Genomic DNA, 18,904 nt, shown 5'->3' with positions numbered 1-18,904 from the left:
GTTATTGCTAATACATGTAAAAAAATATTTAGGATTATTCTCTAAGAAATGAACTCAATATCCATTTGACCAAAATTCTCAAAATTATAAAAAGAATAGTAAAAAAAAAAAAAAAAGTGAAATATAATACTGACATTACCTTTTAGGGCTTGGATACTGATTACTTTTAGGAAGTCTTGAACTGTAATCTCCATCAAATTGAGAAGTGTTTCGACAGCGCTGCATACAAAGCATCAATCCCAAAACCACACAAAGAACCAAAGAAGTGATGAGATAGCTCTGCCGATCTGAAACCTGAGATGAGAAGGGAGAATAGTAGTACTTTAAAAATCACACCAGGAAAACCATAGTGGGATTTAAAATTCAAATGACAAATCTCAACATTTTCTTAATGTGCTTCATAATCATAATGCAGGGTCTGCTCTTTGAAACACACTGCCACAACAATGTTTTAATGTTTCTCCTTTTTTCCCCAATTTACTGAGATTTTCTAACCTACGGAAGTTTTAAAAGTAGTACAATGAACATATTTGTGCCTTTCACCAATTGTTAACATTCTGTCACATTTGTTTATCTTTTCATTTGCACTATTTCCTCCTTGGGGAGAAAAAAGTAGTGCTCTTACCTGGTCTTTCCCATCTTATAAAACTGAACCACCAATCACTTATTTATCTAAACCAAAGCCTGGGGATCATCAATTCCTCACCCCACACACCCAATCTTTCAGTAAGGCTTCTCTTTCTCCTCTTAAATACATCTTGAATTCAACAACTTAACACTCTTCTCCACATCCAAAATCTTAGTCCAAGCCAACATCCCCTCACCTGGCCACTGCCACAGCCTCCTAAGTTTCCTCCCTACTTCTGCTCTTGCTGTTCCCCAAGAGATAACTCCCCACAGAGCAATAATTGGGGACTTTCTCAAAGTGTTGTCAATGAGATAGCCCATGTCAGTTCTTTACATAATACTTGCCAATGACTTGCAATGATTAGAATAAAATTCAAATCTAAATTGCCTTCAAAGGCCTATGTGACTGGGCTCCTGCAATATCCTAAACTTACTTCTCTCATTCGCTCAGCTCCAATCACACCAACTTTCTTTCTGCATTAAACAAATCAATTTCTAACCTAAGTTCTTTGCTCTAGTTTGTCTAGTAACAGGTTTGTTCTGACCCCAACCTCTGACTGCTAACTCCTCTTAAGTGCTCAGTTCTAATGTTACCTCCTCAGATAAGCCTCCCAACATCACTGTGGCCACAGCTGCAACCCTTATCACTACCACTCCCCACACTCACATCTCACCATTTTCTATGCCACTGTCCTCCCCATGTTTAAGGCCAGGGAGTATTCACTGCTGTGTGTCCCAACCTGGGACGGTAAAATTCATGCCTCATAGCACTGGTTGCTCAATAAATATTAAATAAATGAGATGTTTCCTTTGTTAAGTAATTCAAGCCTTTTTGAACTAAAAATGAAGTGTGTGTTGCAACTATCAATGGTTTGCAAAAGGCCTAAAATAATGGTTTTATAACTAACTGTATTTTAGGTAAGACCCAAACTATGAAAGCCATGTTTTCCAAAAGATTATGGTAATTAATATATTTCTAAAACTTTAAAATGCCACATTCTGATTTTCTGAAAGTTCTCTATAAATGACAATTTTCTTTGGTGAAAGTTCTTAAGATACCATGTTCTTTTATTTTTAAATATTTTTTTTATTAATTTCAAAGAGGAAGGGAGAGGGAGAGAGATAGAAACATTAATGATGAGAATCATCGATTGACTGCCTCCTGCATGCCCATTACTGGGGATTAAGCCAGCAACCTGGGCTTGTGCCCTGACCAGAATTGAACCCAGGACCCCTCAGTCCACTGGCTGATCCTCTATCCACTGAGCCAAACCAGCTAATGCTAGATACCACGTTTTTAACATATCTGCTTTTATGACAACCTCTACATATGTACTGACTTAAAATACAATAATTACCTCCTGTTTCAATTCTGCTACTGTTGCTGATAAGTTTGAAACAAGCTGTGTCATGTTGGTCAGCTGGGCCTGCAGCAACTGGATGGATTCAGTTTGTCGCTGGTCCTATGACAAAAGAAGAAATAAATATTGTCTTTTCATCTCTTCTGTACATTAACTGTAAGTTCATGTAAAATAATCTGGAAAAACTATTAAGTTCCTCAGAGGGAGGAAAATATTATTAAGGAAAGTTCAATAAATAAAAATTATAAACGCTTTTAAAAAAAATTTTATTTTATTTTTTTCCATCAGCATTTATCCCCTATATACCCTCTTTCACTTCCACTTACTCTCCGCGCTCCACCATCCCCACCCTGGCAATCATCACACTGCACTTCTGCACACACACACAAATCTTGAAATGCAATTATCAATAATGCTCAAGAAAATATTCCCTATAGGAAATGTTAATACTAATAGCTACATAAACTTTCTAAAATGACATTAATAGGATTAATCATAAGCTACCGGGGTGGGGGGGGGGGGGGGGGGAGGAGAAAAGCAACCTTACTTATCCTTCTTTATCAGCAAGAGTTTACAAAATGGAAATTATTAAAAAAAAAAAAAAAAAAAGTAAATAAGGCATGAAGATGACTAACCTGCTCCTCTGCTATTCTTGAAGTATTCTGGAGTTTTATTATTGTCTTATTAAAAGCCTTTTGCATTTCTTCCATTTGTTTTCGATATCTGTGGAGTAAGAATTGATTTAAATTAGCTTAAATTTTTATTATTACTGGAAACACACTTCTAATTTCTGAGACAAATCCATTTTTTCTAAAAATGACTTACTGAGGCCTGTGTAATACAGGACCACTTTCTTAGGTAAAATAAGAGGTCACTGGAGGTGTCTGTTAACTTCAGCATCAAGTCTATGAACCTCATACTATCTAAGAGTTATTAGCTGCATATTATATAAGATCAATTACTTTATGAGAAAAGAGCCAAGAATATACAATATGGGGAAAGGACAGTTATTTCTATAAATGGAGTTTGGAAAATCATACAGTCACATGCAAAAGACTAAAGTTGGACCACTATCTTACACCATACACAAAAATGAACTAAAAATAAATGAAAAACTTGAATGTAAGACCTGAAACAATAAAACTCCTAGGAGAAAACATAGGCAATAAGCTCTCTGACATTGGTCTTCACAATGTTTTTATTTGACACCAAAACACAGGCAACATAAGCAAAAACAAACAAGTGGGACTATATCAAACTAAAAAGCCTCTGTAAAGCTATTAATAGCTACATAAAGGAAACTATCAACAAAATAAAAAGGCAACCTATGGATTGGGAGGAAATATTTACAAATTATATATCTGATAAGGGGTTAATATTCAAAATGCAAAATACTCACACAACTCAATAGCAAAAGAAAAAGAAGAAAAAAAAACAAACACCAAAAAACAAACAAAACCCCTGACAATCTGCCTTGCCAGTTTAGCTCGGTGGATAGAGCGTCGGCCTGCAGACTGAAGGGTCCCAAGTTCAATTCCAGTCAAGGGCATGTACCTTGGTTGCGGGCACATCCCCAGTAGGGGGTGTGCAGAAGGCAGCTGATCAATGTTTATCTCCCATTGATGTTTCTAACTCTCTATCCCTCTCCCTTCCTCTCTGTAAAAAATCAATAAAATAGATTAAAAACAAACAAATAAACCTGACAATCTGACTTAAAAATGGGCAGAGAATTTGAATAGACATTCTTCCAAAGGAAGTCATACAAATGGTCACAGGTACATGAAAAGGTGCTTAATATCTCTAATCATCAGGAAAATACAAATCACAATAAGATTATCACTTCACACCTGTTAGAATGGTTATCATTAAAAAGACAAGAAATAATATATGGTGGTGAAGATGTGAAGAAAAGTCAGCATACTGTTGGTAGGAATGTAAATTGATGCAGTTATTATGAAAAACATTATGGAGGTTCCTCAACAAATTAAAAATAGAACTACAATATGGCCCAGCAATTCCACCTCTGGGTTATTTTATCCAAAAAAAAATGATGGAGGAGAATAGTTACAAAATGATGGAGGAGAAACCCTAAGGACAGGAACACTTAAGGACTGAAAGAGTAATAAGCAAGTTTAAAAACATGGAGAACTGGGCCTTGAGTCTGGATTATTGCACAAGCACACTGGCACATAAGAACATAAATGATTACAACTAGAATCAGGATCCTAGTTGTTGAAAGAGTGCAAATGTTGCCTCATCATCCAATTCGTTCACTCTAGATTTCACTTAAATTTTTTAACAATATCTGGTCAAGTCCCACAAAGAGCTTTAAAGTTCACAGATTATAATTTTTCCCATGAGTGCTCTGGGAATCAAACAGTAAACAAGGCTAAAGTTAAGCAATAAAAGAAAGAAGAAACTGATTATAGATAATTCAAATTTAACCTAATAATCAAGGTGTTATGTCACTTTGGACTCCTCAGAAAGTAAATCCTTGAAATCACCCATCAATATCTAAGTAACTTTCTCTCTCCAGCTAAAATGGTGTTTACTACCGTGTTTCCCCGAAAATAAGACCTAGCGCATGGAAAAATAAGACATCCCCTGAAAATAAGATGCAGCGCATCTTTGGGAGCAAAAATTAATATAAGACACTGTCTTATTTTCGGGGAAACAGGGTAGTATTATATCAGGAGATAATGAAATCCTCTCTAGTCAAGATCACATTTCGCTACTTAACTCACTGTGCAAAGTGGATTATGCTAATTCATAATAAAGATTACCTTTGGCTAAGCTCCTCCAAATAGCGACCACTGAGAGACATGTTAACTTCTAAGGCTTTAATACGATTATTAAGTCTCATGAATACTGACTCCTTTTGGTTTGATCCATGCACAAGATTTCCATTAGCATATCCTAGATCTGTAGAATTTTGCAATTCAGCATAAAAATCCGTAGCTGTCCTCTGTAACCCTCTTAAAAGGGCTTCTTCTGGAGACTGTTCTTCCTCTTTCACTTCAGGTAAGGAAGATGATTCCACAATAGGAGTCAACATTTGCTTTGGTGTGTCAGCTATGTTCATTTTGGCTTCCCCATCTTCACTCTCTGGCATGGCAGCTGTGTTTATAGGTGGCACTACTGTTTCAGATGGCTTTGTAATAATTTGCATGGAGTTTGTGTCTTCTTTTACAGTCTTATCTATTACTTCACTAAGTTTAGTTTCATAGATCATCACAGTTGGCTTCTCTGTAGAACGAAAACTCTCTGACTTCTTTTCTATTGCATTATCAACCTCAGCAGAACTATCCTGGGGAATCACTTGTGAAGGTGTGTGTCCTGCTTCATATTTAATAGGCTCAGATACTTCTATTTTAGATAATGAATTGATTTCTAGAGTAACATCTAACTGAAGAGACTGAGAAAGAGTTTGTGGACGGCTCGGTTCAAGTTCAATTATATCTCCAGTGTGATTTATCAAATCACCTTGGTGCATACTACTTAAGTCACCTAGATCAACAGTTTCAGCTTCCTTTTCTTTATTCTTACTGTCCAATTCTCCATCTGGAGGCTGTAATTCCGAAACATCTACTGATTCTGCAGGGAGTGGTATTGATGGTTGAGCTAACACAAGATCATCTTTTCCTTCACTCACAGCAGTTCTGCTGCGCTGTCGATAAAGAGCAACTCTAACTGAGCACCATTTATAAATGTATTCTGTAAAACTAGAAATGCAACAAATTGTAGTCAGTTCACTGCAAAATATTTGTGTCTCTGCCTCAAACCAGGGTGATGATTCATCCTCCTGTTCTCCGCTTCCCAGAAGGGTCACTGTAGATGGACTTGCCTCCTCTTCGTCCTCTTGAACTAACTGTACAATGGGGCTCTCTTTTGTAGTATGTGGTGATGATGCCTCTGTGTCATGTCTCTGTTCTTCAGTGTTTATAATCCTAGAAATATATATCATAATTATAAATCACTTTAATTAAAAATCTAAAGTTAAAATTCTGTTTAAGGAAAAAGTATCATACATAAGATAAAAGGAAGACTATAAATACAGATGAAATTCAATTTTTCTTTCGGATGGCTCTTTCCCTGTCAAATAATTTTCATTATAAAAGCAAATTATTATTCAGAAATAGTAAGAGAAAGACCATTTATCAAGTGACCAGACGGATGACTCAAATCACATTTTCTGTGGATGGTTTGAGGAATTCCAATGTGGCATCACATACATACACAGTTACATGCTTTAGGGAAAAGAAACATATCCCCGTCTTCCCAAAATAATCTTAATACCATCTGGCTAATGTTCTGTTATGTAAAACCAAAAACTTAACCACTTTAGTAAAAATCCTAGTGATAATAAACTAGTAGTGCCACTAACTCAATCCTATCCTTGAGCTCTGGAGAGTGTGTATAGGGCAGGAGAGTATGAGGGATAAAGTTAGTGGACAAGTGCTATAAATTATAATGCTTGTGGTTCTTTCCAAGATAAAGAGAATACATTTCTGGGCGAGGCCCATATTACACAAAAGATACAATCTGAAAAAATACAGGTAGTCCTCGAGTTACGTTGGACTCTCCGTACGTTGTTTCGTGGTTACATCGCCATCTCCCATTTATTTATATTTAGAAAAAGTTCTGTCATTTTGACGTATATACATATGTGCCTTATGTTTTTTATTATTTATTTTATTTACCACAGGTAAAGGTCAGGAATTGTTATATTCTTTTAAATTTTTTTACTGTTTCACTTCATGACTGCTGTTTATGTGGCTCCATGTGAGTGACAGAGGTGCTTATGTAGGTGGGTTCTGATGGCAAAAATTACTTTATGTTGCGCTGTAGGAATGGATCTCCAAAATAACCCAAGGACCTACTATAAAGCTAATTTGAGTTAAAAAAGAAAAAGAAAAAACAAAAAAACACCTGCATATACAAATTTCCCTCCTCTAAAAAATTACTAAAAATGCCAGGAAATGTCTTCAAATAAAGACTCATATTTCAATAGCAAAGATAAGAATAAATTAAATAATATCTAAAAGCTATACTTTTATTTTACTGACAGTAAAACAGTAAATGAACCAGAACTAAACCATAGATAGGCTATGCTTCTCTAAATAAATTATATAGATACTATATATACTAACATTTCTTATACATGCAGGTGGTATATCATTTATTATCTATCAAAGAAATTATGACAGTAAAATAGAACAATGTCTGAAGGAGGGGGAGAAAAATTAAATGGAATTTGGTAAAAATTAAGTTATATATAGCATCTATGTACATCCTATTCAGAGCTTTACTTAAAACTTGGGAAAAGAAAAGTCATCTTTTCATAATAACCATGACATCCTATCATGAATTCTTTTATTTTCATCAGATGACTGTCACATAATCATAAAAAAATTAAGACAAACATCCATGACGAAAACTTCAAGAAATAATACAATTATGCAAAAATATGTATTTAAAAAACAAACTCTAATATATGTCACAGTAGTCTGATCTTCCAACAAATACTCCTGTATATTTGGGGGTGAGCATATATGAATATGTGTGGGTATATATATAATGAAATTAGTTTCATTTAGTTTTGAAAAATAAGGCATACCATGTTTTCTTAAATGAAAAAGACTAGTTACAAAATCAAAATTAGCAATCACAACTCTACATAATTAGAAACACCAAGAACGTCTCTATCCCAAACAGATTTCTTAGGAACTCCTAGGAATGACACATAACATGGTATTTTCTCTCTAATCATCCAATAGATATCTTTAGTCCTTTAAGAGTTAACACAGGGCCCTAGCTGATTTGGCTCAGTGGAAAGAGTATCAGACTGTGGACCAAAGGGTCCTGAGTTTGATTCCAGTCAAGGGCAAGTACTTCGGCTCCTCCCCAGCCTGGGCTCTGGTTGGGGCCCACGCAGGAGGCAACCAATTGATGTGTTTCTCACCTTGTCTTTCCCTCTCTCTAAAAATCAATGAGAAAATATCCTTGTGTAAGGATTTTTTTAAAAAATTAACACAGGAAAATACAAATTTGTCATATGCCCTTCAAAGCACAAAAATCTTATTTTTGAACTATATAGTATTTAAGAATTACAACTCCAAGCATACCCAATGTGTGCATCATACATATATACCTTGAATTATTTCATGTTCAAACATCTTATTCTCTTAGAGTATCTATCTCTGGGAGGGAAAAAATGGCCTTTCAAAGTTTTACAGAGAGTATATCCAATTATCGAAGTCATTATAGCTTATTTGTTATACATAAGAAGTGCCAAACACTTTAATCATCTCTGATAAAAAAAAAAAGACAAATAAATAATTTTTATATGTTATATACACACATGTTAATTACATACATACATACATCCCTGCCCAAAGTGCCCCACTATAGCCTGGAAAAGACCTACATCATTCTATTTGAGAAAGTAAACACTGCAAAGGTTTGCTGTGTGATGAACACATATTTAGGAGTCACTGCTCTAGGTATTTCAGGTATCCTTCATAGTTTTCTAGACATAGCACAGATACTTAATCAATGCTTTTAAATTTGAACTTAATAAAAACAGGCCTTTGAAATCTATCTTCAAACTTATGTTGTAGACTTATGTCAATTATTTGCAATAAGGAAAAAATTCAATATTGTGAATAATAAAAGTAATACATAATACCAAAACAATAAATAGCTGGTCTGGAGTAAAGTGTATTCCTAGTACCCCAAAAGCAACTCAAAGATGTTTTAAGTCGCTGTAGCATTTCTGCCCCAGGATTTGAAAGTTTCTATATAAAATAATCATTTCACTCACAAATCACAAGTACTTTTTATATACTATAGACTTGGTCCTATATTTTAAGAGAACTCGAATATCACGATGTAACTTACTCAGATGAAGAAACAGGAGTTGAAACAGGAGTGGATTCAGGCATTTTGGGTGCAGCTGCAGCAGTGGCATTCTCAGATATACTTTTATTTCCTATTGTAAGAAAGATGCCCAAGTTGAGTTTAATTTTTAAAAGCTATACCAAGAAAATATTTCACTACAACAAATAAAGATCTTTAATTTCTCAGGACAGAAGAAAAAAGTCAAATAGGTTTGCTACTGTAGACTATTTTGATCCATGTTATTTTAGAAAGAAATGATTGTACAAGGTCACAACCACAAATAATGTGTATTCTTTCTCAGCTTCTCAGGTAACTAAAGCGAATAGGATGAGCAACTTCCGTGTAATCTCACATGATTAGTATGCCTTCTAGACATCTGAAAGAGTTTCTAAAGAGAATGAAAAGAAATAAATAGGTAGTTTTAAGTTTGTTCTTGGAACTAAGTTGTTTTTAAAGGGCAAGATTATTTCTCCTTGTTAATAACACTCTTATTTGGCATTCTGTAAAGGGTTGGAGGGATTGCTTTCTAAACTGAGTAGCTATTTGCTAAATGAAGCATACGTAAAGTACCATTAGGGCATCAAAGCTCAGGAAAGAGATAAGATCACTTTACTTCTATAGCAAGGGAGAATCAAAAAACAAATTTATGAATTTTATAAAGACAGGATCCTATTATAAAAGAGAATTTGTGCAACTGAAATAAACAATGAATAACAGAAGACTGATAGGTTCCTTTGGATCATTTCTATATCTCTAAATGAAAAATCAAACTGCTTGGCTTATTAAGTAATTTTCCTAATTAGGAATTTTCCCTCGATTATCAGATATTTTCAAAGACCCATAAAAGTATTAGGTACCTTCTGTCAGGTCTTCAGTTTTTGCTCCAAGAATATTAGCGGCAATATTCACCATATTTAGAATGGCATCTAAAACAAAATTCAATCAGAAAGAAATACCAATACACCTAAATATTCTCATATGACTTAATATCAAATCATCAAAGAACCATTTGTAATGGTCTTTTTCCATTTTTTTTGGACTAATTACTTTTTTATTCACCTTACTATGTAAGTCCAATATAGGACACAAACTTCAGCCAAAAAGTATAAAGCATAAATCTGAATTGTTATGTTCAGAAGGATTTTAAAAGTTAACTATATTTAAAAAAAACAAAACAAAAAAACTTCCCCAAACTTTTTACCAAAACACTGTCTTCAGCCTTACAAAACTCAAGTTTAATTCAACATATAGACAGGGAAGAAATGTGACAACCAAATTCGTATTTTACAGAAAAGCCTGTTTTTCTTTGAGGACGTTCTACAGTTCAAAAGCCAAAAAACTTGAGGAAACAAGTTTTTCCTAAACAGGTGATTATCATAGGTAAAAATAAATAAAATAAAAAGATTATCCAAAGGGCAACAGAAATATTTTATTTTCAACTATAAACATATACTATCTATTGGTAATGTGATTAAACCCCAAACTAATACTGCATAGAATCAACTTTCTTTGATAACTTTTGCCAGTTTTATGGACAGTAATCACACAAAGTCTTTTGTGAACTGGGGAGTATGAGCATAGGCAGATTCATTAAAAGACATAAAACTGCAATTGTTGGATGTAGAGCAATCTACGTATTTGCTCATTCTGCCTGCCTCTTTCCAAAGAGGATGTTTGGATAAAGAGTACAGTGGTGCCAACCTTCATAGCTATTTAAATAGCTGAAGGTTCGTGAGGAGCACAAAACAGCAGAACTCGACAAAGAGTTGGCTTCCTCCTATCATATGATGGAACTTCCAAGGACATTAATTTCTATCCCCAATCTAACTTCTGACATGCCACTAGAAATTAATTCGTCAGTATCAGGTATTTCTCCTATTAAAATACTAAGATCTGGAATGGGCTACATATTAAGACTCAGCAGTATTCCATCTTAGTCTCCTTAGGATTCCTAGAGAGATCCACAGGGTTTTTATCACTCTTTCCATGAAAACCACTTATGTGAAGAGTTGGAAAGGATGTAGGAGGAAAAGGAGCCAATCAAGAAGGCTGGGAACTGTCACCTGAAGTTGATCCTGTAAATGTGCGCTTTATGGTAGGAGCAGTGGGAGACTCTAGACTCCTTCAAGAGCTATAACCAGTAGTTATTAACTTTGATCTTTACATAAATATGATTCTACAGTCTGAAAGACAACAAAGCAGGGCTACTGTTTCCAATCATTATTAGTATGACACACAAAAGCTTTGTATTTCCTTTTTGAATATCTAAGATTATATAGGTCAACCTTGACCATTGGCCTGGCAAACTGGTAAACAGAGAAACAGCCTTACTTCTGAGAACTAAGGAAATCCCTCAGCATGAGATAAAAATAGGAATGGAAACTCTGTATATCCTCACAAACCAAGATGAAGTAGCAATGAAAAATGTTATTTCCTCATAAACCCACTTTTAACGTCAACCAATAGTGCAAGAGCAGTATGGACTCTTCTACTTAGCCTGCTAGCTGCAGCTCAGTCAATGGTGGAATCAAATCTATGCTCTAGTCTCTTGGGTTTCCAAGAGCAATTCTTACCTCTGATTTCAAATTTGGGGGCATTTATTATCAAAGAACTAGGCCTGGTGCACAACATTCGTGCACTGGGGGAGGGAGAGTTCCCCTCAGCCTGGCCTGCAGCCTTTTGCAGACGGGAGCCTTTGGGGGATGTCCGACTGACAGCTTAGTGGCTCCACGACACTCCCCATGTGAAAGTGCACTGACCACCAGGGGACAGCGCCTGCATTGAGCATCTGCCCCCTGGTGGTTAGTGTGTGCCATAGCAACTGGTCATTGGCTGTTTGGTCAATTTGTATACTAGCCTTTTTTTATTATATACAATTTAAGAAAAGAAAAAGTAGCTTTAGAGAATATTTTAAGCTAAATTTTAATGCTAACATATACAGTAAAGATTTATACTATCTTTCACTTTAAAATATTATTTATCATAATTTCAGGGGCCACTTAAGTTAACAGAAGCAAAATTTAGCAAATTTATACTTTCTTAACCCATCTAACCTACAAGAACTAGTTTTGCTATGTTCAGAGAACACCGCCAAACGTAGTCTTTTATTTTTGTCTTTTAAGAGAAAGCAGCTTTATGAATATTCTACTCTAACCTTTCTCAATCTGGACCCAAACACATGACAAGCCAGCCATGATGGTCATCAAGGCCACTAAAAAGCCTTCAGTATAGGCAAAGGTAATAATCTGAAAGATAGTGCCAAGTTAGATACCTGTCCCTAATTTCTCCTGGATTAGCTCACCCCCTTATCTTTGAGTTAGGCAACTATTCATCCTTATCTTCCCTTTAAGAATTAAATCCTCCTAGGAACCAAATATCAGTATGTTGTACTCAGTGACCAGCACAGCAACAGCTCTTTATTACACACAAGACAGACTACCTATGCTACAATAGAACAATACAAACCAACAAAAAGTCTACTTCTTCCTGTGTGCATTAATACACTTTTGCACCGTGCTTCGCTCTCTCTTCCTTCTGGGACTTTAAGCATATACAATCATAAAAAATACTTTGACTTATGACAAAAACTATACTTTGTCTTAAACAAACACACAGAAACCTGGCCTTCAGCAGATCTGTAATTCTAACAAAAGACAGGCCATACTGAGGAGGAAAGAGATACTTGCAAGATCAACATAGAGCACTTCCTATGGAAAATCAATGGGACAATGCACAAAGAAAGCAGAGTGATATGAAAAATTCTTATTGATGTAAAATATGTAAATATTCTGATTCAATAATGTAATTGAAAGGATCAGGTGAAGAGTTGCCAGAACTAGCACAAACATACATACACAGCCAAGAACCCATTCTAAGTAATTTCTTCCTTTTTGGCATAAGTAAACTATAAAATATCAAGAATTTCTAAATATGCAGGATGCATGTTTTTTGATAACCAAGTCCCATCAGAAGCAACACACTCTGGTGATATATTACCTATGTCTACTGGAGTTTCTATGAAGATTAAAGACACAGAATTGTTTAGGAGATGCTATGTAAATACCAGCAATAAATTAGGTTCAAAGTCAGTCAACTGAGCTAATTTAGAATGTGGTGATAATTGTAGTCAAACTTGGACATTCTAGTGCCAGAGTCTCGGTTATTTACTCCTTAAAGTTATGCCATCTTGGAGGCGGTACCTAGCTCAGACGCAAACACAGTCCCAGACTCTTCAGAGAAAACTGGGACACAGGCATAGGAAGGCAGCAGTGTTAGGTCACACCTACCAGCTTTATGATAACTCAGCTCCTGATGCCTATCTCCTTCTGAAACTTCAGGAGATGGAGATCTTTTAAAACCCCTTTTCCTAGGCAGCTGACATCCTCCCACCCATCTAGTCTCACTATACAAATTCTCCAACACCTGGAACCCTGGAAGATACATGAACTGCCCTTCAAGAGCCATAAAAAGAAAAAATAAGTGATACGTTATTAGAAAATACACCTTCAAAGAGAAAAATCCAAAATGTAGGATCTAAAACAGATTCTGTATCTAATTAATTAACACAATACATTGGTCAGGGTAGTAATTACAAATAGGGAAAAACCCCCACTAAACTAACTAGGTTTTAGTGGTATCCATGCGTTAATCCTATATGAAGATAGAAAAAGAAACCAAAAATACCAATGGGATTTTCTTTATCTAAAATTATAGTTAAGGCATTATTTCCCTAAGAGGCTCCCTTCTTTCCAGTAACCTATTTTCTGACTCTATAAAATAATGATGCTTCCTCACAGCTAATTCAGCAACACTGAACTATGAAGAGCATTACATAACATAGAATTTTTAAATACATATTTAAGAACATCAAAATTAATATTAATAACCAGGTAGGCAAAACAGCATCATGTATACCAAAAAGGTTGCGGGTTTGATCCTCAGTCAGGGCACATATGGGAGGCAACCGATCAATAGTTCTCATATCAATGTTTATCTCTCTCTCTTTCTCTCTCCCTTTCTTTCTCTCTAAATATCAGTAACACAGACCCAGACATAAGGAGCCATGGGTCAGACAGGTGGACCTCAAAGGGAGGGTGGGTATAAAAGGGAGAGATCAACCAAAGGACTTGTGTGCATACATATAAGCCTAACCAGTGGTCAAGGACAATAAGGGGGTGGGAGCATGAGTGGGGAGGGGTGAGGGATTGGAATGAGGGGTTGAGGACAAATATGTGATATCTTAGTCAATAAAGAAATTTAAAAATTAAATAAATATCAGTAACATATCCTTGGGTGAGGACTAAAATATAAATTTACCCAGGTCTATATAAAGAGTAAGACAGGAAGGAGAAAATAAAAGAAATGACTCAATTCCACATACTGTGGCTTAGATACATATGCTTAGTATATGTACTATGGGTGAGTATCTAAAAGAGCTATAGTCAATAGGCTGTGAGACTGGAACTCAAGCAATTTAACTCACTAAAAACAAGGAAAAAGCAAAGCAGTTAATCTATTTTACTAAGATCTTCTAAATTAATCTCCAAATAAAAAGGAAGCTTCTCCTAGTAATTTTTATATTCTTCAGGAATAAAAAATAACAAACATTAAAATATACCTACCCACATTCTAATAGTAAAAACAAAGTGTCAGTAACAGTTTTTTCCAGAAGTCTCCTTAGCTAACCTACCATTAGGTTCACATAGTTGGTTGGAATGACAAGAACAAAGCCACTAATCATAGGCACTGTTTCTTTAGTTTTCAAAGAGTGCATGTATTAATATTATTATTATTGTTATTCCTTGGGAATTATTATTATTATTATTATTGAACAGCATTTATATTTAAATAGGAAACTAGTCATATCCACAGATGAAAGAATCGTTCCTTGGTAGGATTTCACTGATCGGTAACGACCTCTGAAATTACAATTCAAATTCCTTTCCCATCCAGTATGGTTACTTAGCTGCTCCTACTCATAAGGTCTGGGAGCTCTTTAAAGTCTGTCCCTAAATGAATTCATACTCCATTCCTCGCAGTAAGGAATTTGCCTAATATTATGAACACTTAATTAAGAGTAGAACTAATTAAAAAAAAAAAAAAAGTAGAATTAATTTTATGCTTGTGTTTTTACCTCTCCTCTTTCTTTCCTCTTTCTTTTCATCCATCCTTTCAATTTTATTTCCATAGAACTATCTTTTAAAAATCAGTATCTAAGTTAATTCAAAGTTGAACATTTGGATGATGAGCCTCCTAAACTACACCACAACAAAATGACCACATATGTCAGGTAGAAAAAGTTAAACACTTTAACAGTGACTGGAAAAACCCCCAAGATACTTACTTGTAGCGGAACCAAGAATGTTTTTTGAGGCTTTATCCTCCCCAGTATTATAATCCAATGGATAATCTGTTTAGAGAGACAATGAAGGTACTTACACTGAGAACTATCTCCATAACATGTTTAACAGCTCAGATTATGTCAAAGTCAGCTGGCATTTAACACAAATTTTATAGTAAACTAGAGGCCCGGTGCACAAAATTCATGCGCAGGGTAGGGGAAGGGGTCCCTCAGCCTGGCCTGCCCCCTCTCATAATCCAGGAGCCCTCAGAGGATGTCCTCCTCTGCCGGAGGAGACCGAGATGATGAAGAGAAGGCGCTGCCCCCATCACCTCGCTGCTGCTGCCACTGCCGGCCACCAAAGCTGCAGGCCCTCAGCCCTTGCTTCTTAGTGCTGGCCCTGCCCCCCAACCACAGGCAGGCTGGGGAAGGGACCACTGGACTGGCGGTCGCACGCACCTCCTCCGAGTGGCACTAGCCTAGGCCCTTGCAGCCACTGTGGCTTTGTCTGGATGGACGTCTGGAAGACGTTCACCCTGATTAGCATATTACCCTTTTATTAGTATAGATATTCATTATACATCTAAAATATGTTGACAAAAATAAAATGAGATTCAGAAGTCACTTATCCAATAGATATAAACCAAGGAAAGTAATTCTACTGATTAACAAAATTTTAATCAGCCTATATAGGACTTTTTATTCAAGTTTTCAATGTACTTTACAAACCCCTTGCAATGTCTTCATTTCATTATAGTAACACTGAAAGGAAAATTTAGATTGTTCAGATTATGGTTTAAGAGATTTTAAGAAACTGGTTTGGCTCAGTGAATAGAACGTCGGTCTGTGGACTGAAAGGTCCCAGGTTCGATTCTGGTCAAGGGCATGTACATTGGTTGCTGGCACATCCGCAGAAGGCAACTGGTCGATGTATCTCTCTCATTGATTTTTCTAGCTCTCTATCCCTCTCTCTTCCTCTCTGTGAAAAATCAATAAAATATATTAAAAAAAAAAAAAAGAGAGATTTTAAAACTATGTAGGACTTGATAAAGTAGAAATGGAGAGTGTCATAAACCATCCTAACCCTTCAGTCTCACAAGTATTTTTCAAAGTCTCAGGCTTCAATGTGCAAATTAAAGGAATTAATGCTCAATTCTACTATTTCAGTTATCTTATGAGTTTAATAGGTTTGGGCCTGGCATAGAGAAAGAATCATAATTTATAGCACAGATATTATGGAAGGAGCTCCAATTACAAATATTGAGTGATAAGTTTGGAAGACAAAACAAGTTACAAAGTAGAATTTGTTTTAGAAAATAGGTTTAAGGAAAAATTAGTTAAGGTTAAAAACAACATACCTAAGCAGGCTGAAGGGACCACTCCGCCCAGCCCCACCCCACCCCTGCATGAATTTCGTGCACTGGGCCTCAAGTATATACATAATAGTCACTTACCATACTCCTCATCAAATAATTCTTGCCGTTCTGACTGATACTGGGAATCAGCAATCTCTTCATATTCTTCCACCATGCTAGTGCCAAATACCCTATTAACAATAACTTCATTAAAGAGTCTCAAAACAAAATGAAGTTAAGGGTTATCTCTTCACAATAAATGAGGGCCATTAGCTTTTGGACTTCAAAATGACTATTCCTTATACTGTAGTCAGCCACTGTTGGTGTAAAATTGATCTATTTAAGGCATTTACAAATATAATGACCAAGTTCTGATATTAGTCTAAAATGTCTTCTGTATTACTGTGATAGCAAGTAATCTAAACCCAACACATAAAATGATGGTTATTTTTACTTAACAGAGGAAATTTTGACATTTTCTTAAAATGTATTCAAGAGCAAAAACGGTGTAGGAGCTTATAATTCCGTGGTATTAACTTCACAGAACAGCAAATTACTTCACTTTAAACATACTGGGATTTTTGTGTATCTTTTTATTTATAAATCACTCAATAATGTATTTTGTTCTATGTTACCTTATAAGGCTTAATGGACAAAAGTGCTCTGATCCAAAATGGGATACCAACTCCACCTAAGAATAAAAGCAAATGAAATGGGAAGTTAACACCATGCTCTGAGATTATCCAAGAATGTACTCAGATTTTCATTTCTAACACTTCTAAAAGTAAAGTTCTCACTTCCCCAAAATCATCACTTGTAAAGGTTTGTGTGTTTTTTGCCATGCAGTAGTATGCCATGCCCTATTATCCAATATTGCAAAAGAGAAGGTTGCTAACCTTTATGTACTTGATGAACATCTGAAGCAAGAGAAAGGAAAAGAAAAAGAAATCAGTTCCAAAGTCTGGATAACATGCCACAAGCAACATTTAATATTTGTAAATTTTATTGCACAATTAAAGTATAGAAAGCAATGTACTTTGATGGATAAAATTGTAGTACCCTTAATTCTTTATAAAAACCAAAGCAATTATTTAAATTTTTATCATCACAACTAAAAAGTATAATCTCACTGTGATGAAATAAATTAACTTTAAGGCTATTCATTTAAAATTCATTGCTGCTTTTTATTTCTCAGTTAAGAAAGCTTTCAAAATGTAAAAAATCTCTAGAAACAACCTGTGGCTTATATTACCTTAAATATTGTTATGCATTATATATATATATATATATACACACACACACCTACATATGCATTTATATACTAATACACATGTTGATATACATGTATATGTACATACATATTGAAAAAAGATTAACTAGCATAAAATGAAATATTTATTATTTTACAGTATTGTATATAAATTGTTTTAGGGGTAGCATGAATTTTTGGTATACTATGATAATGCAGGCATAACTTTAATAGAAGATATATATATCAAGCCACTTTAAAAATATAAGATACTAAACAGTAGTTTGTAGATTTGGGTTTAGTTCTTTTGGGATATGAAAAATCAAGGTAAATTTATATGACACTTCTTTTTTTTTTTTTTTTGGTTTTAGACATAATTCTACTGAAAAGGACTTTTTAGAAACTGTCAAAATGCTCTATAGTCTCCGGCCATCAAAGAAACGAGGTAGGGACATTTTTCTGGCATATTTTTATGCTACAAGAAAATGCTGTTTTATTATTAACAAAGTAGATGGTATAAAGAAGGATTCTCAGAATTATTTCATAACATGTGAACTGTATGAATTATAAAATTAAATACAACTGTATCACCTGCTAATGCTTTCCCTCATCACAGTGTAGAAACTATACTAATATAATAAGGCCATTAAACAATTTTTTCAGTATTCATTTTCAAAGGAGCTGAAAATGTACCTTCATTTTTCTGAGATTATCAGCTATTTTAAAAATAGAATTTAGCATGTTTATACTGAGAGTAAGAATACTACAAGTTTACCCACTTATAGAAGCCAATTTAATATATGCTTAACAAGACACAGACAGTAAAATCCCACAAGATAATTAGTAACTATAAGTTTCCACATTTAAGGAATAAAAGGGAGAAATTAGAGCTGCTGTCATTTCAGGTCATAGTATGGACACAGTGGTACTTTAAAATATGGCTATTATTGTAAAGAAAAAAGGGAGGGAGGAAAGAGTAGAAAATTCCCTTATTTAGCCTAAATCAATTCAAAAGTGATAATTCTACTTGATTTATTGGTGAAGAAAGCAGCGGGATACTAAACAAAAACAT

The 18,904-nt window shown here is 35.0% G+C and overlaps 1 protein-coding gene across 7 annotated transcripts in view; it reads right to left on the bottom strand.

The window, feature by feature from the left end:
• Nucleotides 1-18,904, bottom strand: part of SUCO (SUN domain containing ossification factor) — a 52,353-nt gene that overhangs the window by 8,924 nt on the left and 24,525 nt on the right. For 4 of the 7 annotated variants that reach the window (XR_014793297.1, XM_084865447.1, XM_084865448.1 and 1 more), the window contains exons 12-21: nucleotides 17,480-17,500; nucleotides 17,219-17,274; nucleotides 16,683-16,774; nucleotides 15,232-15,297; nucleotides 9,746-9,814; nucleotides 8,889-8,979; nucleotides 4,772-5,935; nucleotides 2,624-2,711; nucleotides 1,986-2,090; nucleotides 140-294 (exon numbers count right to left, since the gene is read on the bottom strand). Coding sequence is in view for 6 of the 7 variants with exons in the window: in XM_084865447.1 (XP_084721573.1) it covers nucleotides 140-294; nucleotides 1,986-2,090; nucleotides 2,624-2,711; nucleotides 4,772-5,935; nucleotides 8,889-8,979; nucleotides 9,746-9,814; nucleotides 15,232-15,297; nucleotides 16,683-16,774; nucleotides 17,219-17,274; nucleotides 17,480-17,500 (1,907 nt within the window). In the remaining variant the exon portion in view is untranslated. The remainder of the gene's footprint in view (nucleotides 1-139; nucleotides 295-1,985; nucleotides 2,091-2,623; nucleotides 2,712-4,771; nucleotides 5,936-8,888; nucleotides 8,980-9,745; nucleotides 9,815-15,231; nucleotides 15,298-16,682; nucleotides 16,775-17,218; nucleotides 17,275-17,479; nucleotides 17,501-18,904) is intronic. The other 3 variants (XM_084865450.1, XM_084865451.1, XM_084865452.1) reach the window with 2 other exon arrangements.

The sequence above is a fragment of the Pipistrellus hanaki genome (assembly GCF_964339955.1).
Source record: "Pipistrellus hanaki genome assembly, chromosome: 18".
NCBI classification, from domain to species: Eukaryota; Metazoa; Chordata; class Mammalia; order Chiroptera; family Vespertilionidae; genus Pipistrellus; species Pipistrellus hanaki.
Note: the sequence above shows the minus strand (reverse complement) of the source record. Positions and strands in the feature narration are given on the sequence as shown.